At 43.7% G+C, this 25,006-nt stretch overlaps 1 protein-coding gene across 4 annotated transcripts in view; it reads left to right on the top strand.

The window, feature by feature from the left end:
- LOC140994827 (SH2 domain-containing adapter protein F-like) overlaps positions 1 to 25,006 on the top strand; it is a 100,977-nt gene that overhangs the window by 6,833 nt on the left and 69,138 nt on the right. For all 4 annotated transcript variants that reach the window (XM_073464619.1, XM_073464618.1, XM_073464621.1 and 1 more), the window contains exon 2: positions 9,684 to 9,816. In XM_073464619.1, the coding sequence (XP_073320720.1) occupies positions 9,684 to 9,816 (133 nt within the window). The remainder of the gene's footprint in view (positions 1 to 9,683; positions 9,817 to 25,006) is intronic.

Below are 25,006 nucleotides of genomic sequence, written 5' to 3'. Positions count from 1 at the left end.
AAGCCCCGCCTCTGCAGGGCATGGATGAAGTCATCCTGTAGTGAAGGATACGCTGTAATGCTCATTCACTCAAGCAGTGAAAGGTTGACTTTCCTTCAAGATATCATTTTGGTAAATTCACAAATCCTATTACATTTTCTTGACAGTACTTTAATCCAGCGTCACTTCACTGAGTGTAATACCAAGTCCTGGTTAGGTTTTATATACAACCATCGGACCACATGTGCTCGAAAGATATAGGTCTTGGAAATGATGGCCTTTAGCCATTGTTTGCTTATTTTTTTCTTCCCCTCCATCTGGGAGCCTTCTTTCCAGTTTAAAGAGTCCCAATGGGGTCCGTTGTGTTTGTTGCTCAATTTGCTTTTTCTAGCTTTGCACCGGAACATCAGTCACATGATTCCACCAGGTCACAATTAGCCTGCAGACTATCGCTGCAGCTCCGGCCGCCGGGGAGTTGTAGACACATGGCTCTGTTTTGTTTAATGACAGTGTGTGTACGTGTGTGTGTGTGTGTGTGTGTGTATGTGCGAGTCTATAAGGAGGGGAGTCCTGGTGGGCAGACGATCGTCACACACCGATTAAAAAGGAAACAAATTGAGCCCCACGCCTGAATGCAATCCGAGGCACAAAGTGAGAATCTGCATCACACATTGACTTTTCTTTGCAAAATCAGTACTTCGCCCTCCCATAGTAAAAAGCTATGCAAATTTCAGCCGTAATCAAAGGGTTGTTTCTGAATCAAAATACAGTATAGTGTAGACATCATACAGAGAACTGATTTGCCCGTTTATCTCTTTCTTGTGAATGCAGGCTGTTGTTTTTGTGTCACGCTGCAGGAGGCAGCCAGACTTCCGTCTTGAAAACAGAGCTGGCCTGTGATCTGAGTGCCCACCAGGAAGCCAAACACTTCCATTTCTTCTTTGGAGGAATCCAGATTTTTTTCCTTCCATTTCATTCTGTGAATGAGAGCTTGAGTCTACCAATTCTTTGTCGGATTATTGCCGCTTAGGTCTCTGGTTTAATCACAAGAGGTCACATTTTACTGTCTTTAAATTTTCACAGTTAAAATTAGCTGTTGTTGTGATAGGGACACGGGTACAGAAACAAAGCCACTATCCGCAGTTGTTTGGTGGAAAATAAGGAATGGCTTGGTTGCTCCAGGATTAAGGAAGTGCTCCCTTCCTGACAGGAAGTGTTTACAACTTGGTGACATTCCCTTTTTAACTTGACAAGTCTGTGCTCGCCCCTCTGTGTAGGCTGGGTATTGTGGCCGCTGCTTGCTTGCTAAAATGAAACCAGGGTTAATGTTTCGACATGAGCAGTCTAGATGTCGGAAATAGTGACAAATGTTGATGGCACATAGCTGTTGCATGCTTCGCTGAGGGCGGACCGGTGATTGTCCCTCACCCCCTTCCTAAGCCTCCGTAGCCTGCTTCTATCCAGCTCAGAGAGGTAGGAAGCCACGTAGCAATGGCAGTGCTGTGACACTCCACCCCGCGCTCACTCTTTTGTCAGTGTAGGCGACGTGCAGAGACCTCAGTGCATCCTCACCACAGAGAGGTTATCTGAGGCCACAGAGCTTCCAGCCTCAATCAAGATGTCCTCACATCAAAATCTGTAGCTTTGTTTACAGCCTGACTGCGGCTTGTTTTTCTCCCCCCCCGCTCTATAAATCATTCTCCTGAAATCAAAGCCTCCGTCCCAGCGGATCTCCCCATGTTGTTTCATGAAGCCCTACTTTCCTAATTGTGTCAGTTTCTATCTTATAGGAGCCATGATAAACAATAGTGTTTTCGCCTGTGCGCTTTGGTAGCAGCGTCACATGGGAGTGAACTGTGTCTAACAGTATGTGTCAGCACTTCTTCCCTTGTTGCACCCGAATACCTCACTCTCAAATTAAAAAACAAATCAGTGTTTCCATAATAACTGTAACTCTGGTGACGAGGGAAATTGGCGGAGGCGGTGTTGAAGACAAATCGCTCATTCACACGAGCACAGGATTACCATATTTTATAAAAATGTCCAACATTCCATTGTAGCACCTGAATTATCATCGACTCTTGCGCCGCACCACCAACTGTATGTAGCAGAAACACTGCCAATAAATCTATCACAGAGGGACGGGGGCAGAGGAAGGAAATTGGATTTTGTCAAGCGTGTCGTCAAGTACTTTATCTTGAATATCTGTCGCATATTAAGAGCACCTTCATGGGGTGCAACCCACGGCCTCCTCCCCTTTCTCCACCGGAGGCCTTAAGTGGCTGTGCGGAGTATGTTTCAGCGAAAGTGGTCCTTGGGGACAAGTTGGGGTGCGTTTTGTGCTTTAGCGCCTTGGGTGCTGAAAGAGTATGCAGTCATTCATCAGGAGACTAGGGCATTTATTGAAAAGTAAGGTTACACGTTTACTACGCTACTTAGAATTGTGGAAGCCACTAGGTGATTTGTTCAAGTACAGACAGGAATAGATGAGCAGGGTATCTAGTTCTCTTCATATCTGCTTACTTTGTAGCTTGACAGTGTATTGATGCTACAGAGATCATTCAGCAGCTTGTGTGGATTGAATGTTGTAATTCAAAACCCTAGTTGTGACCTTTGACCTTTTAGGATACACAAAATGTTTTCTTTTAAGGTCTTTCAGGTAAAATTTCAGCATTACAAGTACTGACAAACATCTGTTCCGTGCAGTTATTTGTTTCAGTAACCAAAATTGATTGCTACTTATTGGAATTTAATTATTATACGAAAGAAGCTTCTGTTTAATGTGTGCATAAGCAAAATACATCACGTAATTTCATTTTGGTTGTCGTGCTGTATAACTAAACTTCAGTATAACACACTGTATCCGAGGGATTAAAATTGGATAAAGGGGCATTCTGGGTATGCTACAATGTACTCTTAATGGCTCTTAAAGGGGGCCAAATAATCCGCCTCTGAAGGCCTCTGCAGATATTATGATTATATTGTGATACGATTCTGTTTAACCGCATATTGGTGTTTAAAAGCTGTGGGAGACAGAGGAACACATAATTCCTCTGGAGCTTAGTGGCAAAAGAGTCTTAGGAGGATCTCATAGAAAATATGATGTGAATTCTACTTACAGCCGCATATGTTCTCTTAGGAGTGTTCATTTGTACAGACAGGATGTCTTTGGATAGTGTGATTTTGAAGAAGCACTGATAATGAACACTAGACATGCTACTTCAGCAGTGACTGAGACCTAGCCCTCTCCCTCGTGTGTGCAACCCATATACATACATACATACCTCATTTATGAGTGCATATGTGCATTTTCAATGTATGTATGTGTGTCTATTGAACTGAATAGCTGTGACGTACAGTATGCTGAGCTATAGGTGCCATAAAAGCCTCAGAACGCATTGATGCACATACTCACGGCGGGGATGCGGGGACTATCCAGGTGCACATTATGTGTTTTACGCCGCTTTCCTTTCATAGGTGTTCTGAATCCACCATTTTATGCATTGCTGATGTTTATCCCACTGAAGTGTGGCGCATGCTGTCACGGTGCTGTTGCTGCATCTGGAAGCATTCCCACTGCAAACCATGATCAACAACAGGCTAAATCAGTTGTTGCCAAAAGAACCGGCTTCACCCCGGCTGACGTGCAAAAAGCCGCCCCACATGGGTAAGAGTGCAGAGATCTGAAGAACCAACATTTAATGTGGTCTGAATCCTAAATGGGTGTGTGTGTGTGTGTGTGTGTGTGTGTAATAAATAAGTCTGCAGCCAGAAGTGAGTCGTTCTTTGAACAGTGCAGATGTCGCTGAAGGAGACACATGTGTAACTGATGGCTGAGCACATTGATGTGTAAAGGGGAATGGTAAATCTAATCCTCAAAACATATATAGTAAAGTATATGTCGCGTATAAACTCCTTATAAATCCTGAGCCTGCCAATGGTTTTGGTCAAAAAAAGGGGCTTTTGAGGCAGAGTGGTTGGAAAGGAGGACAGAAGGGATGTGTTTTCACAAGCCATGCGTCTGTTTTCACTGATCATCAGAACATAGATGTTCATGAGGAGGTGTGGGCCTGCTTTTATCTCTGTCTGTGAAGTTGCTATTTGTTTTATTAATTCACAAGAATGAGCACGCTTACTAAAACTGAATCACAGCGCTTGACTGATTCTCCAATTAGATTAAAAGCAAAGCAAATTAACCTACCTGGAAAGAAACAGCATCTTTGTCGTTCAAAGTGGAGTGCTCTTCATTGGTCCGTGGACCGCAGTAGCTTGTGACTGATTGTGAAAAGGCGTCTTTATAGCAAATATAGTAATTTGATTTAGCTACCGTTGCAGACTCCTAAGTAGGCCTTTAGCGGAGGCGCATTACTCTTCCAAGCTCAAGTGTGTTTCTTCGGAAGCATTTCAATAAAGATTCTTTAATGCCAGGCCTGTATGGTGGGAAATGCACCCCCTACACCGTCTCTTCTTTAGAGGTGAAGCCAGTTTTCCGTCAAACTAATCTGTTTTGGCGATATACAACCCAGCAGGGCTCAGTCTTCACAAGGATCCTTCAATGAATTGTAACCAGATTTGTGCTCGCTTCTTAGAAACATGAAAGTATCTTATTGATAGTAACTGCATTATGTCCACAGAGGAGCTGTGATCATTTTTGCTTAAATAAATTGCCTTGAGGCGAGTGTTGCTTGCCTGTATGTTCTTTTCTCGAAAATTGTAGCCAAGTTATCTTAGGATGACTGCGCAGTGCACACACAGCATGTGTTTATAGACAAAGATAAGGTGGAGGAGCTGTCGGCAGAGGCACTTCAATGACGCTCGGTTTGCTGAGGTTGGCTTTTACATGAACATTTGAACATTTTTCCATCCATCAGGAAGTAAACATACTTTATGCATGGCAGCTCTCTTCTGTCAAAAGATATAAAAGAATAGTGTCCCCTCATTTTTCACTCCCCTTCTCTTTAAATGGCCTTCAGTCCTCACAATAGTGGCGTTTTCTATCTTTTGTTTCACCGAAGAACAAAAGAGCAATACCAGCAAAAACAAAAAAAGCCTTTTGAAATGCCTTAATGCAATTGAGCTGCTAAGCACTGAGTTGTATTAGGTTATCAGTGGCTGAAATCCCTCATGGCGTGAGACATAAATCACACCCGTCAGTCCTCCTCCCTCATTCTCCAGCCTGCTGACTTTTCTGCCGGTCTCGGGGGGCTTCAACCTTGACGCATTCAATCCTTCCTGGACCAGCCGTGACATTAATATCATATTCCTGTCTGCACTCATTCAGCAGGATTTCTTTTCTTTGTGTGTGTCTAAAGGTGTTTATCTGGTCATCACCTGGTGATATCATTAGTCTGCTCTTTGTTGTAATTGCCTCTGGTTGTTGATGGCTCTAAAATGCCAACACTTATCTTGCTCAAAATCTGAAAAAAAGAGAGCAGCCTATTTTCTTGCTATTGTAACCAAATTTCCAGCCGTGCTCAGATTTCAACTAATGCAATCTCTCTGAAATTTTGATTCTTTCGCTCCTGATTATTTGATGATCCAGCCGAACACAATCACTCTCCATTTAGAGTGCAGGAGGAGAATTGTAGCCCATATTTTCTCACCTCTAATGGAACATCGGGACCCGATCGAAATGTAATCCCGCAACCTCCAGCATCGTCGAACATTGAGCCAAAGTGGCAGGTGCCTGTTATAGTCTCCCTCCTTCGCTAATGTTCCCCCTCTGTTCCTGCTGATTTGAAGTCAGCTTCATCGCCTGAGAGCCGCAGTGCATTTCAAGAAGTCTGCTGCGAGCTGCCAAAGCTCTGGCAGGTGTACAACACGGCCAACCTGGGATCAGAGCTGTGGAATGAAAGTAATTGAGTGAGTTCTCTCTCTATGCGGTAGACCCGTAAAGGGCCCAGCCACCACGGGGACATGGCCTAAGCCTGATGTGAGATTCATATAGGCTTACAGCAGGCAGCTTAGCAAGGACCTGATATATCGAGGCAGTGCAGTCTTATGCTGAGGGGGAATTTTGCTTTCATGACAAGTGTGGCTTGGCTTCAGTCCTGACACACCCTGGCACGCCACAAGGCAGATGGTGAGTCCCCAGGCGACGCCGCCGCTCTCTCGCACCCCTCTCCTCACAACCCCAGGCTCCTCCTGCTGTCGAGTAGTCATTAGTGCAGTGGGACAGGAAGGACACATTGGAACAATTTGGAAATATTAACCACCTCCTCCTCCACCCGAACATGAGCTTGGCTGCAACGGCTGTGCGATGGCGCCTTATGGACGTTGTTGATCTAAATAGTCGATGGTTCAAAATCCCCAGGGAATGCCCAGGGAAGGATCTGTGTAGGCTAAAATGGATAACATTGTTGTTTGCTAATGGCCAACACTAGAATACTGCAGATGTACACATCATTGCTTTGCAAAGGTATTAATATGGTGCACTGGTTGCAGCTGATAATGACGAATGCGGCTCAGAAATTCCCCCTTGACAAAAAAGAAACTTCCTAAACAAACAACTCCTATTAGTCATCTACATTACAGCAATAATGTTGAGCTATGTTGTAATACATTCGCCAATTCATCATGCCATGACTAACGTCTTTTCATTTCATTTTCACTCAAAGGTATAGTCAGGCTGGGTTTGTCATCAGCTTAAATTAGCTTCTGATGAGAAAAGAAAACTCGACTGTCCCCGCTGACAGGAAGGAGAACACGAGCCAGGTGCTGAAAAAAGCTTTTACTGCCCGACTCGGAGCTAAATATACACATGCCTGTAAAATGTAAATGTTTTTTTGTAGTGTAAGCTGTTTGATGACAAGCCTTTGCAACCTTCTTTAAGTGTATGAGGGCATGGGGCTATAATTAAGATGTTCACAGTGTTAACAGCCCAAAATGTATTCCTTAAATCAAACAAACAGCATTTAAAGTGAGTCAACTTGATTGTAGATACACTAATGTGTTTTAATTGCATCTTGTATTGACTTGTTTTTCAAAAGAGAATATCTGTATTTAAAGTAATTATAAAGGGTATTACAAAATACTGGCCCAGCCTCTGCCGAATGTTAAAACAGCAGAACAAACAAGAGCCACTTGTGACTGATTGCTGCTCCCTGTTTTGCTTTCTGAGTACCAGCAGGCCTATCAGACACTGATTTAGCCTGATTGTGTTTGTTTGGGACAGCAAAAAGACAAGCACATTAGAGTTCAAGTGACATGTTTTACCTCCTCCGCCCTCTAGTACCATGCTACTTTAGATATTACCAAGCCAAAATGTCAAAGCCATAAATATTAACAACTTGTGGACAGCAAGGCTGTTACATATCAGGCCCACACTAAAGGCCAAGCAGAGTATTTGTGTTTGAGTCTTGAATCCAAGCTATTTCTTTTTTTTGTATCCATGATTGCATTTAATCCCACGAGATCACTCTGTCTGACGCTATCAGAAGTTTTCATCACCCAACCCCGCCCTTTATTTGTCCAGAATTATGTCAACAGGAAAGGCAAAAGATGATGTCATGTATTTGGAGTGGCTCCACTCACATAACTCAATAACTGATTGCCTTTATTTCCTGAAACATGCTCAAACATCCGTTGGCTTATGAAGGTGCATGAAGTAAGGTAAGGTGGTAGAAGTTTAAGGTGTGCGCTCTGGGCGAATATATAAACTCCTCCTGTCATGTAAAGCTGCTGGAGGGAACATAAGATGCAGCATTTTGGATTGTTTTATCACAGTTGTGGGCTTTTGTCTCAAACCTCGAGCCACTCTGCTACAGCATGCGCACCGCAGTCAAATGGGCACTGGCCTCAATCCCTCCCATTTAGGTGATTCATATGTTTTTTTAGCGAGGGTTTTTTATTCTTAGGTTTGGGCTGTGTTTGCAGTGACTGTATCTGAGGTGGGTTTGGCACACGCTGTGATTACTGATGGCTGAGTTTCCATGCAACAAGGTGCGAGATGGTAATGACACCGTGGCTGTATAATGCATCATTTGCAGAGAGTTTTTGGGGTCTCTGGGGCCGCAAAGATGTAGCTTATCTGAATTGCTGAATTTTGATTACATTTGTGAGTGAAATATGTATATTTGTTCGGCACAAAAACAAACCGGGACAATGTTTGTATTGGATTTTTCCCCCGGCTTGAATTCACAGAAGCAAAACATTCGAGGAACCCATAATTATGCTGTGGCAGAAAAAAAAAGCTATTTTTCCCAAAACAGATGGAGAGGGAATATTGAAGAAGTCGGATTTAACACACAGTAGCTGCCATGAAACACATCCGTGGTTCTTACTTCCTTTGCTTTCATTGCTAATCCATGTATAGTGAAGATGATCATGCAAAATATACCTGCAGCATTTCTTTGTCGCTAAGCAGCTTACAAATGATCCCTCATAAACTTTCTCCCCTTTAACACACAAACTTTTCTTTCTTTTCATCTTTTGTAGCATTCTGACGGACTTAAACGACACTTGACCTCGATCACTACCGTAAAAATGTCGGTGCTTTCCCAGCCGAAGAGAAATCCCAGAGTTGGAAGGGTATATCTGTACGTTTCACTTGCTTCCCTGAGGCTTGGCAGGTGTGTGTGTGTGTCTGTGGCACTCTCACGGGTGGCCTGCCTATGCACTTAGCTTCTGGGAAGCGTGCTCCCTCTGTGGCAAAGACGGACAGTGGTTGTTCTCAAGAAAGCTGGCGAGGTGGAGGCACAGCATGGCGGGCATGAGGCTCGGCCCACCTCCAGCCTGCCGCGCCCGGCCCCGTCCAGCAGATGAGTGATGAGCTTGTTTATAATGAGACCAAATCCCTTCCTGTTACACATGACTCACAGGGTGTAGTGCCACTCATGGACGTGTTTACATGCTCCCTTAGGTATATGCCTAAGCATCGCCTTACTTGTTTGAAACCCTTGCCTGAAACATTACAGAACATGCGGTGCCCTTCTCCTCTGCCCACTGGTTGGCAGGACTAGACTAGTCAATTTTCTAACAGCTGGCGCAAACCCCTGCAGTCACACCCCCTCATTAGATCCAGTGTCCAAGAGGAGAGATGGCTCACATGGGAGTTTATTTCCTTTCAAATGGAAGATATTTACTTTTGAAGCGGTGTCCCTGGCAGACGAGGCAAACATTTCAAGAAAACAAATATCCCCCCAAGGCACCATAGACGCGGACTGCTTCTCCGCTCCCTAAAGGTTTCAGCTGTATTTCTGGGTCTCGGGACGTCCACCTAATTGCCATCTACTGCGCAAAATACTCAGCAAAAGAGCAAGACTGCAATTAGCCGTGGCTCACTGCCAGCTCGGCATAAATCTGCCAAATTGTTTCTCTTAAGAAAGTTGAGCAGTTGTGGTCTTCTTTCCTCTACTTTTGAAATGTAGGCCTGTCACTGGGCTATCATATAATTAGGCAGACCAGGCAGTAGCAGGGAGCGTGCTGTAAGGCTAAAAGCTGAGGCATTGTGGTGGTGTGCTGAGGCATACAGAGGTGGGGTGTTATTTATGTGTTTCTCCCTTTATCTCCCGGCCTGCCTCGGCGGATATCTCTCGGCCATGTCCTGGGCCGCTGCAGTATCTGTCATACAACTCTCCCGACACCTAACCGATGTCGTAGTGTTCAACAGAGCAGCAAAATGAATTCTCCTTCTTTTCTGCTATTTCACTTCTTTCCCTCCCTCCATCTCACCTTTCCTTGTTTTTTTCTTGTTTCCTCTGCAGCTCATTATCCTTGAAGACTACGCGGACCCTTTTGATGCCGAGCAGGCCGGCGGCACTCAGACCACTACGGAGAAAGTGACAACCGAGAATGATGGCTACATGGAGCCGTACGAGGCCCAGAAGATGATGGCAGGTAAATCAAGACTTTTTCACTTGGCTACCTCTATCCACCTTCACACTGTGATTAATTGCGGGTTAAGTGACAAATAATTGATTTGTGTCTCTGCTATGACTGCGCTCTAGCGGATTATTAATTAGTATGCAGTGTGATTTGGCCATATGTTACCAAGCTGGGGAATTAATGAAAGAGTCTCACATGGCCCAATGCCGCTCCACATGACAGGTGCAGCGGAGCAAAAAACATGACCTGCGTGTCATGAAAGATGTCAAAACATTTTTAAAAAAAGCAGTGACTTTGCCCCCCAGAAGTCCCACAAGCCCATACGTGATTAAAAAAACACACCTCGGAGGTATAGGAGCAATAAACTTTGTGCATGTGGAAACGTCCACTCGCTGGGATTTCCAGGAAGGCAGTTTTTCCTTTTTCTTTTTTTTTTTTTTTGGTGACAACAATAGCTGTGTGCTCACATAAGAATTCAGCCGAACCACATTCTCCGCACAGCTTTGTCACAGCGCACATTCATTCTGCGGCTAAGGGCGCACAGCAGTGACAAAGAACAAAGAATGTGCAGAGGGAGAAGAGACATGATGAAAAATGTGGAGAAAAACAAAACATGTGGCAGCTGTTTTCCTCTCCAAACAGACCTCAGTACCTAAGGAAGGAATGTCACAGAAAAATGTTTGTATGAGTGTCAGACCTCAAAACGGATGTTTTTGCGACTTGGAAGATATCAGTGTTAAGGCCCTGAGATACTGTGACAGTCATATCATCTACAATATACCGATACCTCTCACCCTCCTGCACACACTGTACTCCTATAAACCCACATACACACTCTCACTCACTTCCATTCGCTCCCACAAAGGCAGGACATGAATGTCTCAGTCCCTCCTCAGCAATTTTCTTTTAATGGGCCCCCAGACAATCTCTTGTTTTCATCTGTCTTACTGGTTTGACCTCTGGCCCAGTCATTGCCTCAGCTGAGTACAAAAACTCAAGATTTATCGCCTCTCTCAGGTGGAGGAAGCTGTAAAGAAAAAACAACCTGAGCACGGCTTTTGCGGTATCACTCGAATCTTGAAATAATTCCAAGTTTTTCTGTGCTCTTTAAACTCAACCCGACACAGTTCTCCATTTGGCTGTATTGACAAACTATAAACAATGCCGGTAGCGGGTGTCTGATGAAGTCTTCAACTGTTTCTGGTTGCTCCTGTCTTTAAAACCTGGAGTGGTGTTGTTTTCAGGCTCCCTGCTTTTATCCATCATATCTATTGATTGGCAATTTTTTGTTTTCTGCTCTGCTGTTTTGCCTGAGCTGGCAGGGCGTTGTTTTAAATAGAGCTGTTAGTGGATTTCTTTGGCTCTGCTGTCATCCTTTTAATATTCATAATGATCCATGGATTTATTCCATGGGCGGCTGATTTCACGGGCATTAAATAATGCACATCGCTCAAACCTGCAGGCATGGATTTAGCAAAAACCATCAATTAAGGAGGAGGAATTTAACAATATTTGTTTTTCTTAAAAAAAAATCCTGCAGAATAATTCCATAATTCCATCTAATGGAAGAAGTAACTCAGACCGGCCATGTTGGTGATTCGGGGTTAGAATGTAACAGAAATCATTCTTATAGCTCCCATAATACATAATAATGATTGTGGAAACTCTAAGGTTATAATAATGAGTAACTGCACCCTGTCACTAGTTCATTATTCGTACCATATTTACTTTCCTCATATTTATATATCCAGGTTAGAACCATGGAGCAAAAATGCTCTTTTTCAGCAACGCTCTGCTCCAAATGTGCACTCCTGCACACCTGCACAGTTTGGATGCTGCCCAGTTCAGCCCCACTGGTGCAGATGGGGGTTAAGTGTCTTGCCCAAGGGTACCTCAGTGATGTAATGAGGGGTCAGTGTTCTCTCGCTCACCGCGCAAGGCCAGATGCGTGCACCACTACATCAGCATACTGACGATGGATAAAGAGTAATTGCTGCATCTCTCATTCCGACAGCATATTGGTCTGGCAGAACTGCACACTCAGATTGTAGCTGGCTAAAAAGGAGAGAGAGGGAGAGAGAGAGAGAGAGAGGATCTATTGAATGGGCTGCTGCACTGAAGCAAAGAAAAGGACCATGTGAAGCTAGAGGCTTGCATCTCCCTCTCTCTCCTTCTGTCACTATTGCTCGCTCTTATCTTCCTTTCTCTTTCGCTCTCCAGGCGAGGCACCGTTTTCTTTCTTCTTACTCGACCTGCACTGTTAACAATACTTGAGTTTTCTTCAGCCAGCAGACTGTTTGTTGTAGAAAGCTGCAGCTCTAACAGCCTTCTTCTCTTCTCAGCACTTGCTTTCACAGATGGGTGCAGATGGACACAAAAGCCCCAAACATGACAACACGACAGAAAACTTTGCTATTTATGGCTGTCAGAGCAAGCTTCTAATTTACCACCAGCCAAATGTATGTCATCTATAAAACGGTTCCTCCTCATAAAACAGGCCTTAACTGCCTCAACTTGTAAAATGCAAAGGTGTGGAACAGTTTCTTATAAAAAGTGTTTCCAATTAATTTTAAGAAGCAGAGTGAAATAAATACATCAGTCTTTTTCTTCACAAGTGATCTTTAGGTTTCAGGTTTCAACACAATAATTACTTTGAGCTGCTTGTTGGCTTGAATCTCAAAGACACACACACACACACACACACACACACACACACACACACACACACACACTGATTTTTAATTTCCCGATCAACCGCAGCAATTTGGTACTCAGTATCTGCTTATACTGATATTCATAATTTCCTACCAACAAGGCCTTGATATCAATCTTGGCCATCATCTTGGGACGCTCCCGTTTGTGACTCATATTTCCATGTTTTCTGACACATGCAGAAACAGTTGCATGTTGTAACCACTTTAAGCTGGCCACCTCAGATTAGTATCTTTTGTGTTGAGTAATCGCTTGTGGTTTTGCGCTGCACTTAGCAGAGATTATGAGGGTGATCAGACAGTAGGTGCTCTGTAAAGCAATAGTGTGACTAAGCTGTTCCATAAAGGATCCCATGGATTGAAAAAGTCTCCGTAACAATCTCATTTGCATGCGGTGCTCATGGCAAGTATCCAGAGTGTAGCTTGTAAAAAATAATCATTTAGCAAGTTGCAGTGGAGTGTATATGTATGTATATCCAGAGCATCTTTTAATTAGAAGAGGCTTTCCACACCTTTCCCCTCTCTCATTTGCATTTTTTGAGCCATTGCAACCTCATGAGGTGAACAACCTGATTGATTATTATGATTTACTTCATTACGAGTAATGTCATCTACTAGGGATCGAACAATATGCTTTTTTCAGGGCCGATACAGATACTGACTATAAGTAATCAAGTAGAGGTTTAATTTTCTGCTTCTCTCTACTACATTTATTTAATAACTCTAATTTGCAAGTTACTTTGCAGATTCAGATTATTCAGTGTTGGCTGGCTATTACTTGTGATGTGTCAGATAGCGCTGTGGGCTGGACATTGATCGAGACCACAGAGCTGTAACTACAGACAGAAGAAGACATTTTTAAATCAGTTTATTTTCTCAACAATTGCACACAAAAATACCGATACTAATGATCGGAAAAATGCCAAATATCGGCCTGGATGATAATCAGTCTTTCCCTATCGTCTACAAGTTACAGGACTACTTTTTCTATAAAGATGAACAAACAAAAAACAAAAACATGCCACTCAGATGTCTCAATATTTTTCCATTCCATTCATTAAAACATGATTTTGCTTAGAAATGTGTAAAATATATTAGAAGCCCAGAAGAGTCTAGTCACCCACCACTTTAATGTCCACAACAGAGGAAATGAATTTCAATGCACACTGCTTCATTGAAGTGCACCTGCTTTGTGTTCCAAGTAGCACTTCCTCCATTGTTTTTCATTCCCACAACTTGAATTTAATTAGCTCGAAAAATACTTGAAGACCAAATTGAGATTGCTGCATGGACGCACCAAACCTAAGGCCCCCACTCCAATTAACCACATTGCATTAAAAAGCGTTATTAAAAATTAATAATAAGCTTCATTCACCTGTTTTTTTAGAGTGTGAAGTTAAACTCTGTGAAAACTGGATGTGCTGTTTAAAGATACAATTATAATCCCTTAATTACACAACATTCACACCTTGAATGCAAACACGCACACTCGACCACATAGTGGGAGGTGTGGCATGTAGGGACCCGAGGTGAAAAGTGCCACAGCCGTTTACATAACACAGTGTGCACTCCTGCTGTTTGTGCGTGTGTGTTTGTTGGCACGCACACCATCGTGCATGCGACTCTGTGTGTGTGTGAGAGCTGAACTGGCTGAAGCTTGTGCTTGTGAGAAAGAAAGTGTGTGTGTGTGTGTGTGTGTGTGTGTGTGCGCGCGCGCTCCATGCCTTCCTCTCCCAAGAGCCATCCTTAGTGAGGTTGAGCCGGTTGATTTATGGGCCTGCTGGAGGGGCATGTCACGACTTCCTTAACCTGAAAAGCCAGCCCCACCCCCCCAGAAGCTGCTCCAAAGTGGCTGCCGGCCGAGGCTCACTGCACCGCCTGCAGTTATGTGAAGACATGTGCGCAGCCACTCTGTCTTTACTACGTTTCCTGCATGTGTGTGTGCCTCCAGAGTGCCTCGAATGTTTGTCATGTCCACACGCGTCAGCCAGTACATGTGCTATCTTTGTATCCATGTAAGTAAGTTGAACGCATGCGTGTGAGCCTGGGAGAGAGGGAGTTTTTTCCCCCCTCATTGTCAGCTGGTGTTCTGGCATGTTGAGCTGCTGTATTGAAGGTGTGTATCTTGTACGTGGGTGTATGTATTTTGAATGCGTGCAAGCCCAGGACAGATTTCGCACTCGCACATAACCTTCTTTCTCTATCTTGTCTTCTGTTTCACACATGGAAATACACACAGATATGTTTGCAGCGACCCCTACACACACACACACACACACACCTCCTCAGCTGTCAGCGGGGCCATTCCCTGCATACCTCAACGCAAGCAGCAGCACCTAATCACCAGGGGAGCTGTCGGAAGAGCGGCTAGAATCAACTTCTGCGATGTTACTTGATCTTCTCCACTTGTCTGTGTTCCCTCGTACATTGTTGTAGCTGTTGAGACTTGTTACACTCACAAGTACAAGAGGCTGGGCTGATACTGCAGGGCAACCTGCGTCAAGCTATTTCTCAATGAACACACACTCATCGTCACACTCCCCCGTCAGACGACCATGTGAGTTTTCCCACAGTGCAGAGGAGGCCTGTTGTGCAAACAGCTTGCATGATTGAGCTCTCCCGAACAAACACAGTCCAGTCCGGTCCACTCGGCCTCTCCTCAAGCCATAGCCGTGCCGCTGCGCCAACAGTGTGTGTGTTGGAAGTGTGTGTGAATGTGTCTACGGGGGTATCAGACAGAAATAACCCCTCCGGTGTGAAATATTTTAAAACCAGTGGTGAATTTATTACACGCCGTGTCAAAGTTGTAACCTCAATTTGTATCCTCATCCCATCTTTCAGGTCATGCTCAGTCATTTAGCGGCAGGAGAGTTGTGCAACAGTGCCAGAATGCCTGCGGGGAAAAAACCCTGATGTTTTCCATAATGGTTGACTCACGGTAGATGGGTGTACGCTGTTTCTCCCCCCCCTCTCTCTCTCTCTCTCTGAGAAATGTGCTGGGAAATGTCTCCCGGCACTGGCACCTCCTGCACTGCACTCCCAATGATGTGGAGACTAGCATCCAGTGCCAAGGAGATGAGTCATTAGCAACGGAGTTGATTATTTCAATTACTCATGATAGTGTGCTGCTAAGCCCCCTGTTGGCTCTGCAGTATAAATGCCAGAGACATTACCAGTTTGGCAGTGGCCTGAGTGGGTGAGAGAACATGTTCGGCGGTGGGGGAAAAGGAGAAAAAGGGAAAGTGGTAACATGAGAACAAAAGAGAGTGGGAAGACGAAACACGAGAGAGAGCAACCCAGATGAAGACCGAAAAGTAAAGAGAGTGACCGGAGAGACCAGAGGCAGAGACAGTGGGAACAAATTCATATTACAGCACCCCTGGGTTACTTTATGGAGACAATTTAGGAGAAAAGAATGGAGGCATGGTGTGCGGAACGGTTTCCATCTCCTCCTCACTCAGTCGCAGGAGTGAAAACTCACCCGAGGCGATGGCAGGTACATGTGGCGGCACATTTCTTGGCCTGTAACCTTGCTTTTATTGCCCGGAGCTGTAACATGAGGAATATCCGGAGCATGCACTGATGGTGGCACTTCTCAAACTTGAATTTTGGTTTGGAAATCTGCGCCTTTCTTTTTTTGTGGGAATTGTTGAATTGTGGTTCAGTATTTTGTCTGTTTAGCGTACAATGACTCTGCAGTTATCCTCTCGTCGCTGGCTTTGTTTACCGTCACATCTGCCTCCCTGCATTTGAAGTATAGCTTAAGAATTACCTCAGCAACACATTTATGCATTACCCCAGCTGATTATAGGAGGCTATAAATAAGCACGGACTGCAAGGCCACTAGCTGAGAACTGGACAGGAAAGTGAATAATTAACACCCTCCTCCTCCTCCTTCCTCTCACACCACACAACAACTACTGTTTAAGGGTTTTTGGGCCATACAATCAACTCGCCGCTGCTGTGTTTTTTTTTTTTTTTACCGGTAATTAAAAACTGTAAAATGACTCCACCTTTTACAAGATGTTTTTTCTTTATTGTTATGAACTGTCTACAGACAGGGGACCTCATGACATTTATGTGGCTTATTATTAATGCTTAAATTAGAATAAAAATCTTGTGAAAAAGAGTAAATAAATACCATTTGAGACAAAGTCAAGTCACAGAATTATAATGAAATGGACAAAATTAAAATGTAAAAGGTGAAAGTTTTATTCTGCTGTTACAACAAGGCACCAACAAGTCATAACAGACACGATGAGGATAAAGACGTGGGAGCAGTTTCCATGTAAGAGTCACTGTGTTTAACAGGAAGTTTTCTTTGTGAGGTCATCAGGGGTGTTTGAGTTCACAGCATCCACCAAACTAACAAACTTGACCAAGAATTGACTGAAACTTGAAATCACATTGAAAAATAGATAAAACCACAGACCTAAAAAAAATATCATTTATCAGCTTGAGGACAAACAGTGGAGATGTTGAGCTGCAAAACGATCAAGCTATAGCCTAACTGTAAGATCTATATTTATTTCATGAGTTCAGGCTGTGTTAAAGATTTGTCGATATTTTGTGAGTGATGATTTTAGTTTACTGAGGTGAGTGATGATCCATGACAAGGCCCAAAAAAGTGGTGAAAACACATTGAGGCTCTGCTGCGGGGCATCTGTTGGTACGTTATGACCACATGACCCTGCAGCACAGCAGGTTAATAATGATGATGTTGGGCTTATGGGGGTTTGTTTTCTGTACCCAAGCCTCCTTTCAGGTCCAAAAACATGGCCTAGTTATACTTATTTTTAAAAATTTCCTCTTCACTACAGGGTGTCCACTTATTTAACAGAAAACAGTCCACTGTTCCAGCCCGTTCCCTGACTAGTCATTACGCCTGTGCCCTGCTCAGTGGTTGCCAGATTTTGTCAGAAGCGAGCTACCCACTTGTCACATCTACATGATCCCATGAGGAATGACTGACAGTTATTACACGCTGATCTGACAGGGCGGGACTGAGTGATGCAAAACCAAAGCTCCTCAGTGCCAGAGCTGGAGTCAGGTGGTCTTTTTTTTTTCCCAAAATCTTTTTTAGCTTAGTGCTATTGTTGGAGCCATGTTATTGTAACACTTAAAAATGGTCTCGTCAACAAAATGCACAGTGTAATGAGAGCAGAGCTGGTTAAAAAAGATGCAGATTTGACCCATCTGTAGTGGGCCTCAACTTTTAGAGTGGAATTGCAGTTTGATCTATGTAGTTAGTTAGCAAATGTGTAATATTTCTATTTATTTATTCATTTATTATTATATATGTTACGATATTAGGTTCAGGTATAAATATGGGATAGACACAGTATGAACTGTTTTCAAGCTTTCAGATTCTCTCTGCTCTCCACCAATTCAGTGTGAGAGCAAATCTTGCATAGAGGACATTTAACGCTAAAGTTGTGAAGAAATAGCAGTGCTAAATAATTAGCTTTAAAAAAAAGAAAAAGAAACTCATCTTGTAAACAAGCACAGTTTTCCTGTTTCCCTTGGTTATAACAAGTGACACAGCAACCAATCTCACCTCATTAACTGTTTTGTGGGAGGAACTGAAAACCAGTGAAGCAGTTTCAAAGAACTGTGTGGAGGCTTTGTGTGATTGTTGTACTGTGTAGCACCAATATCCACTTCAAAGAAAATAGCTGTACGTCTGCAGTGTGTATGCGATGCTCAGTGGCCAGAACGAGAAGATTGAGGTTGTACTGAGCTGTGTAATTCATCTATTGAGCTGATAAACTGAACATATGCTCAGCGAAACATTTCCTGGATGTACTGACGGTTCAAAAAATAGTTTGGTGTAATTCCTTGACTTTGACACTGACACGCTGTCGAAAGGGTTATGGCTCTGTGTGGGTTGATGTGTGTTTGGCTTGCTGGATAATGGCCAGCAGCCTTTGTCCATGCAGAGGGTCATTCGATGAAGCTGAAGGGTGGAAGGTGTAGGAGGTGGGAGGAGAGGGGAAGAGCAGGAAGACTGATGATTTATTGGTGAAAAGAGAAATGATGACCTCTTCCCCCCTCATTTGATGAATGCCGCCCTGCACCGAAGCTCAGGCAACTCAGTTGTCGATAAATCTGACATTTCCACTAGATATTGACACATGCAGTTGTGGTTAGAGCTGCTGCGCTACTTGTCATTTTTTTTATAAACTGTTTATGTTTTGCGAAATGTATTCGTCTTGGATGTGCACAATCATGCAAAGCTGTTTCCAATATACCTGCTATATTTCTTATGATTTCCTCTGTGATTTCTGCATGAAGCTTTCTCCACTGAGGTTCTGCAAAGAATGACTAACATCATAGCAACAAATCTAGACAGGTTGTTTCTATTTTCGCCACAACATGATCAAGCTGTAATTCACCCAACATCACACAAGTCTAAAGTTTGGAACAGCTAGTTCCAGGTTGGTGTAATAGAAACTAAGGAGGCAGTGTGATGTCCATAGTTCTGATATAGATTCCTATCATGTGCAGTTGCTATAAAAAACATATCTGTCAGCAGTTAGGCAGCCTTTAAAACTTGACAGTCTTTATGACGCGGATACGTTCTACTTTTTTCTCACAAACTAGCTGAATGCACATAGACACACACATTGACATGGAACAAGCAGTGAGAGGATGGGATGTGGTGTCCACTGGCGAGAGCCTTCTGCTGGCCTCTGATATCCCGCTGTGGCACACTGTGCCAAGCCAAGGATGGATAGGATGGCTGGCCCACTATCCATCCGTTACAGCTGAGTGCGTAGGGAGGGGTGGGAAAGCAGGGGGTGGTGGGCACCAGGCAGCCACTCTGGCGCAGGTTGGAGGTGCTGAAGTCATTCATTTTAAAGGTAAGATTAATGACACCATTAATCCATGTCTGGGCCACTGCAGAGGAGGACGGGGCAGAATTCATACCCGCTGCTGGCTACTAAGAACCTGCAGCAGCACACACATGCGTGAAGTGTGTTAACATGCACACACACACACAGATGGAGGCGTACACAGCTGCTGTGCACACAGACACACTTTCCTCTGGGTCATTTGATATGTCAAGTATCCATTTGGCCTCAAGTGGAGATGAAACTTGAGGCTGTGGCTTGTACCGTAGTTGCAGTCAGTTACTTGATGGAGGTTATTGGTCTGATTTTACTGGCTGCTGAGGGAGAGAGGATGACAGACATAGTGAATTAGTAATAGACAGAGACATGGCTGGCACCAATCTCATTGCAGGCCTGTGTTTTTTTGCGGTTGCTACAGTCGAGCTGGAGAGGAAATCTGGCCTGTTGACACTCTGATGCGACAGAGAGCTTTTAGGTGCGAGTGTGTGTGTGCGAGTGGGCGGCGAGCACTCTGCAGCTGTTGAAGGACACGACAGGAACAGATGGGCACCCAAAAAAAAAAAAAAAAAAATGACAGACACAGGAACACTAGACAAACACAAATGTACAATCCATTGAAACCAGTACAAAGCATATCAGAGTGTACTGGGCTGTGTGGTAGTGTGTGAGAATAAGAAACATGCTTCATTTAAAGGTGCATTACGTAGCTTTGGGGAAGAAATTTTAATCAGAAGAGACAAATGGTCATTGACAGATTTTTTTATTTTATTTTTTTATGCCTAAACAAACTTAATAAACAAACTGACCTTAAAGGACGACACAATTTCATACAGTTTTGCTATTAGCCATTTGGCAGACCCTGCCACCTTTCTAGCTTCAAACAGTGCTCTCGGGACCTTATTTTCCTCAGAGAACAGCTTGTTTATTCAGTTATGGAAAAAAATAACTATTTCAGAGTTTTTATTATGCCCTTACTAAAACTGATAATATTGAAATTCTGAGTTTGAATTCCTGCTCCAAAAATACATAGTGCCTCTTCAATTAAGTTGTCAAGACAGTCTTATATGCAGAACCAACGGCAGGATTTTTGAGGCTGTATTGTCATAAAATCAATGGAACTATCTTATAATAGGTCTAATGGGTTGGAAGTCCAGGCTCAGAGCCAGTGTTGGAGTAGACCTCCCAATAACATTACATTTTGGGACATGCTCATCAGCAGTCAAAGCACGTCAGAATCAATAACTCTGGATTCACCTTGTCCTTGTGGTGTTTGACGAGGCTTTTCAATCATAACTCAGGACTGATCCTCTCTCACTGAGGGAGGCTTGTTTTGGACTCTTTTTGTGTTGGGCATGTGTGAGAGAGAGATTAAGGACGGAGAGAGCTGTGGGTGGGTCACTAAGTCTGTTTACATGTACACAAGAATCCAGGTTACTGAGTGAAACCATCTTATTGATGTAATCAGCCCTTGTGAACTGTAAATCTCTGTATACATGCAGCAGCAGGTCAGTAACCAGATTTTATTTTGAAAGGTATAGCTTATTTATTTTAACTTGCAATGACAGACGCTGCTGCTTCCTGTCAGTGAAAACAAAACAGAAAATGAAAAATTTAAATAGTTCAACTTCTAGAAGCTTTTTAGTTTGTTTCAGTTTCAGTCTGACTTTGTTGGAATTTTTTTAGATCTATTATCTGCAGTGTGATCTCGCCTTCCATTGCACCACTGTTAGCTTTATCGAGCTGGCAAAATCAGATTTGATAAATGTCATTTAAGGAATCAGATTTTTGGGGAAACCTGATTACTTAAGTGCATGTAAACAGGGCAACTGTGAAACAGAAAGGGAAACTTCTGATGTGCAGCTACAACTTTAGCTTTAGTCTGTATCTGTTTGTGTTTGTCTGTGTGAACTAGCACAGAGCAATCAGAGGAGAGTCACCAGTATCTGCTGTTGCAGTCTGAGTAATGTAGCACTGCAAGCCTGTTGACAACGGGGTTGGATGAGGAGGGTTTGAAGAGCCAGCGCGCAGTGATGAAGCCGTCATCTTGAACCAGCACTGCATCTCTCCGCAGAGCTTGTCAGGATTTTTCTGACTCCATCTCTTGTATGGAGCCTCTTAACATCCTCTCTGTTCTAACACATTTCTGTTTTGTCTCCCTTATTCCTTTCCTCTATCTTAATCATATCTCCATTTTGTGTCTCCCTCTATCTGTCCACTTCCTCCTGTCTCCATTTATTTCATATACATGTAATCTCCTTTTTTTTTCTCTCCGCCTCCATCTGTCTTTCCATCACTCGGTTTCTGGTCTATCACTCTAGCCAGGAGGCAGTAGTCTGGGACGTTCCTGTTTCCACTGTGATAGACTATGGACTAAGCTCTTTTATAGGAGCCTTGTTGTCTTGTAAAATAGCCCAGGGGTCTTTTTTTCTCTCTGGGAACCAATTTATTGGTGGCATTTATTCAGGAGTGACCTTCTCTGGGTTTGTCTTCCAGAGACACACAGCGTTATCTCTCCTCGCAGGGTAATCCAACCATTATTGTAGCTTGATTTAAACATTTACCCTTTTCTTTTTTTAAAGTCTATATACATCCCTGCCCTACAATGAACGCATGTGTACTAGAATATCAATTAAAGCTGTATCATCCAACTATAACTTTGACTCCAATGCCTCCGCTTGCTCACGAACACCCGCTGTCTGGCTTCCCTCCCTCTTCGCAGTTATAAAGGGATGTCATGCTTAAACTTGAGGTGACTAATTAATTAAAATAGTGATCTAGCACCAGAAAGGCACAAGGGAGATTATAACCTTATCAGAGCATGTCAAGTGCGCCTTCCAAGATTTCGAGATCCAATTAGCCAGATGGATGGTTCCAGCATAACACACTCTCCTGTGCATACATTCCCCTACAAGCAGTGTATTTTAAGCCTGATGGTGAAGGGATACAGACTTTTTTTTAACAAGTATTTGCTGCCAAAATGCAAGAATTTAGAATCGCTAAAATAAATAACTTTGAAGCAGGCTTCTGAAGATGCTAGTTAGCAGATGACCTGTGTGTGTCGTTAGTCGAACACTTGGGAGAAAGGCCTTGAGAGTCTCTGGCAAAAATCACAATTGCTTCGACAAATATAAATATAGTCCATTATATTCTTCACTGAGGCAATCTGTGACCTTTTCCCCCTCATTACTTATTCCATCAAGAGGATAATTACTCATTGGAAAGGGCTGATATTTTGCCTTGCAGGGAAAATACAGATGCGTATACCTTTAACTGTTTGTCCTCTATATCTGTACCTCTCCCTCTGTCTCCAGCCCTACTATCTGTGCTTGCATCACATCTTATCAATCACAAACGACGATCGCCGGTGCGATGAGGTGAAGCTCTGGGTCTGCGTGGGGGCCCTGGGCTGGTGGGTTTGGGTTGTAATAGGTTGGTGCAGCCTGTTAATTTGATACGCCGTGTGGCTGAGGAGCCTCATTAGGGACAGCAGCTCACAGAGGGAGGCCAGGCTTTCCATCACCACGAGGACACCACTGGCAAGAGCAAAATGGGATGGAGGCAAGGGGAGAGGAAGGAGATGGAGGAAGGGAGGAGATCATTTGGAGAGGGGATGAAAGTGAAGGAGAGGAGACTACGTTCCTGTCAGCATGGGTCAGTGGAGAAGGGAATGAGGACAGAGGAAGGGAGCCCCAGGAAACTATTAACAGTAGACATGAAACAGGCTTATAACATTTTTTTCATTATATAGACTTTAAGAAGATTTCTTCCCGGAATGGTTTACCTACCTTTTTAGATTGGCATAAATCGTTTTGATGTGAAAGTCAGAAAGTATCGTCAAGGCCGTCGTTTATCCACTGCTTTTATATTCAACTCTGTGGCTGGCAGAGAGTGAGTGTGGGGAGATTGAGAATGTGTGACAGCGAAAGAGAAACGGCACAGGAATGCTATCACCAGTCGACCAGAATGGGTAAGAAGACGAGAGGTGGAGAGGAAAACAAAAGAATGGAGAAACAAATAAGAGAATGAGATGGTTCAGCGAGAGAGGTTCATTTCCATTCCGGCATTGCATTTTTCTCACCTGCTGTGCGCATCAGTGTGGTCTCCCTCTCGGTGGCACTGAGCGAGATGAGATGCAGCCGTGGACGGAGTGAATTATTAATGTTAAGATCTCCTTCCCTACCGAATCCAATAAGTTGCCTATGATTTGGCTGTCAGAGAGATTGGTGGCCTGGATAAGGGAAACCCCAGGATCACGTGGCGGCATGAGTTCTCCTCCCCGGGTAATTGACTCGTGCGCAGTATCGACTTTCTTGGTGGTGGTGATTAAGGGAGCTAGGGCCAGACTGGAGCCCGGAGTCTGGCTCCTCGGGGTGGGTCACTGGACCTCACAGAAAGCCTATATCCTGGGTGATCTTTGTCCGGAGCACAGAGCAGTGGTTAACCCCCAGCTCAGTGATCTGGAAAATAATGATCGATGTATTGATGTGGAACAGTGGATGCTGAGAGCTACTGAAGAGCCGGCTGGACTGGTGTTTTTTTTCTGTTGCTTACTTTTGCCTCTAATGCTGTCTTGCCTTGTCTTCTCACACTTCCTGTCTGTATGTAGCTTTTACAGGGAACCCAGGCTTCAAAAATAATTGGCTGATTTGGAAAAACGACACATCTCTCTCAAGTTTGGGTACAGTAGATTGGTAGATTGCTGTCCACAAACTTTTTTTGCAGCTGGATTGATTTCCTTCTGGCAAGTAATAGTTAACTTTCGATTTAACTCAACTTTGACACTTCATGTTTAAGCTTACTTGCCCAAATTTTGGTGTAATAATAAAGATAGGTGTGGATAATGTTGACAGAATGGAAATTCTTTGGGCAGTTGTTGATATAAATGCACTGATTTGCATTTCGTTTTATAAACTTTTTAAAGAATTACGCATGATTAGCAAGGACACACACCCTCTGTCTTTGTCTTTCGTTCTCAATCCACTTCCCTACTGTGAGACCCTGTGTATGAGAGATGAGTGAGGCATGACTTGAATGACATGGTGGATGTTCGAAACTTACAGCACAGAGGGAGATGGTGAGATGGAGAAAAACAGATAAACAAAAGTTAGGGAACAATCAGGAAAGGAAAGTCAGTGTGCGAAAGTGAGACTTTCAGTGGAGTGTGAAGGTGCCGAAGAGAAATCTGGCAGTAAGGTGACCTCTGCTCATGTGGGACTTCAGGGGATCACCACAGGGGATGAAGCGCAGACTGCCTGACCTGGGCCTGGAGCCTCGGTGGTGGCTGTTTGATTGCTCTGGTTCATGCCGACTGAATACAGAACCGGTATTGATTTTTACAGGGGACAGACGAGCGAGAAGGACAGTGGCCTGTTTGAGTTTTGGAGGTGTAGGCGAGTGTTTTTTACCAACAAGTGCTGTTTGTGTGATGTGACACAACAGGAGTTGGCTAGTCACCTTGATCAGAGGAAATGAGAGTTGTTCTGTTCTGCTCCGATTTTTCAGACTTTTGCCTACATGTTTAAAATGAACAATTCTGTGACAGTATTTCAGAACTTCAAGAAAAATACACAGTACTTGCTGAGTTTTCTATTTGAGGTATGGTAACACTGACTACTGCCTGCAGAGCCAAGTGTATAT

This window comes from Pagrus major, chromosome 4, assembly GCF_040436345.1.
Source record: "Pagrus major chromosome 4, Pma_NU_1.0".
In the NCBI taxonomy this organism is placed as follows: domain Eukaryota; kingdom Metazoa; phylum Chordata; class Actinopteri; order Spariformes; family Sparidae; genus Pagrus; species Pagrus major.
The sequence above is the reverse complement of the archived record's forward strand: the minus strand, read 5'-3'. Positions and strand labels throughout refer to the sequence as shown.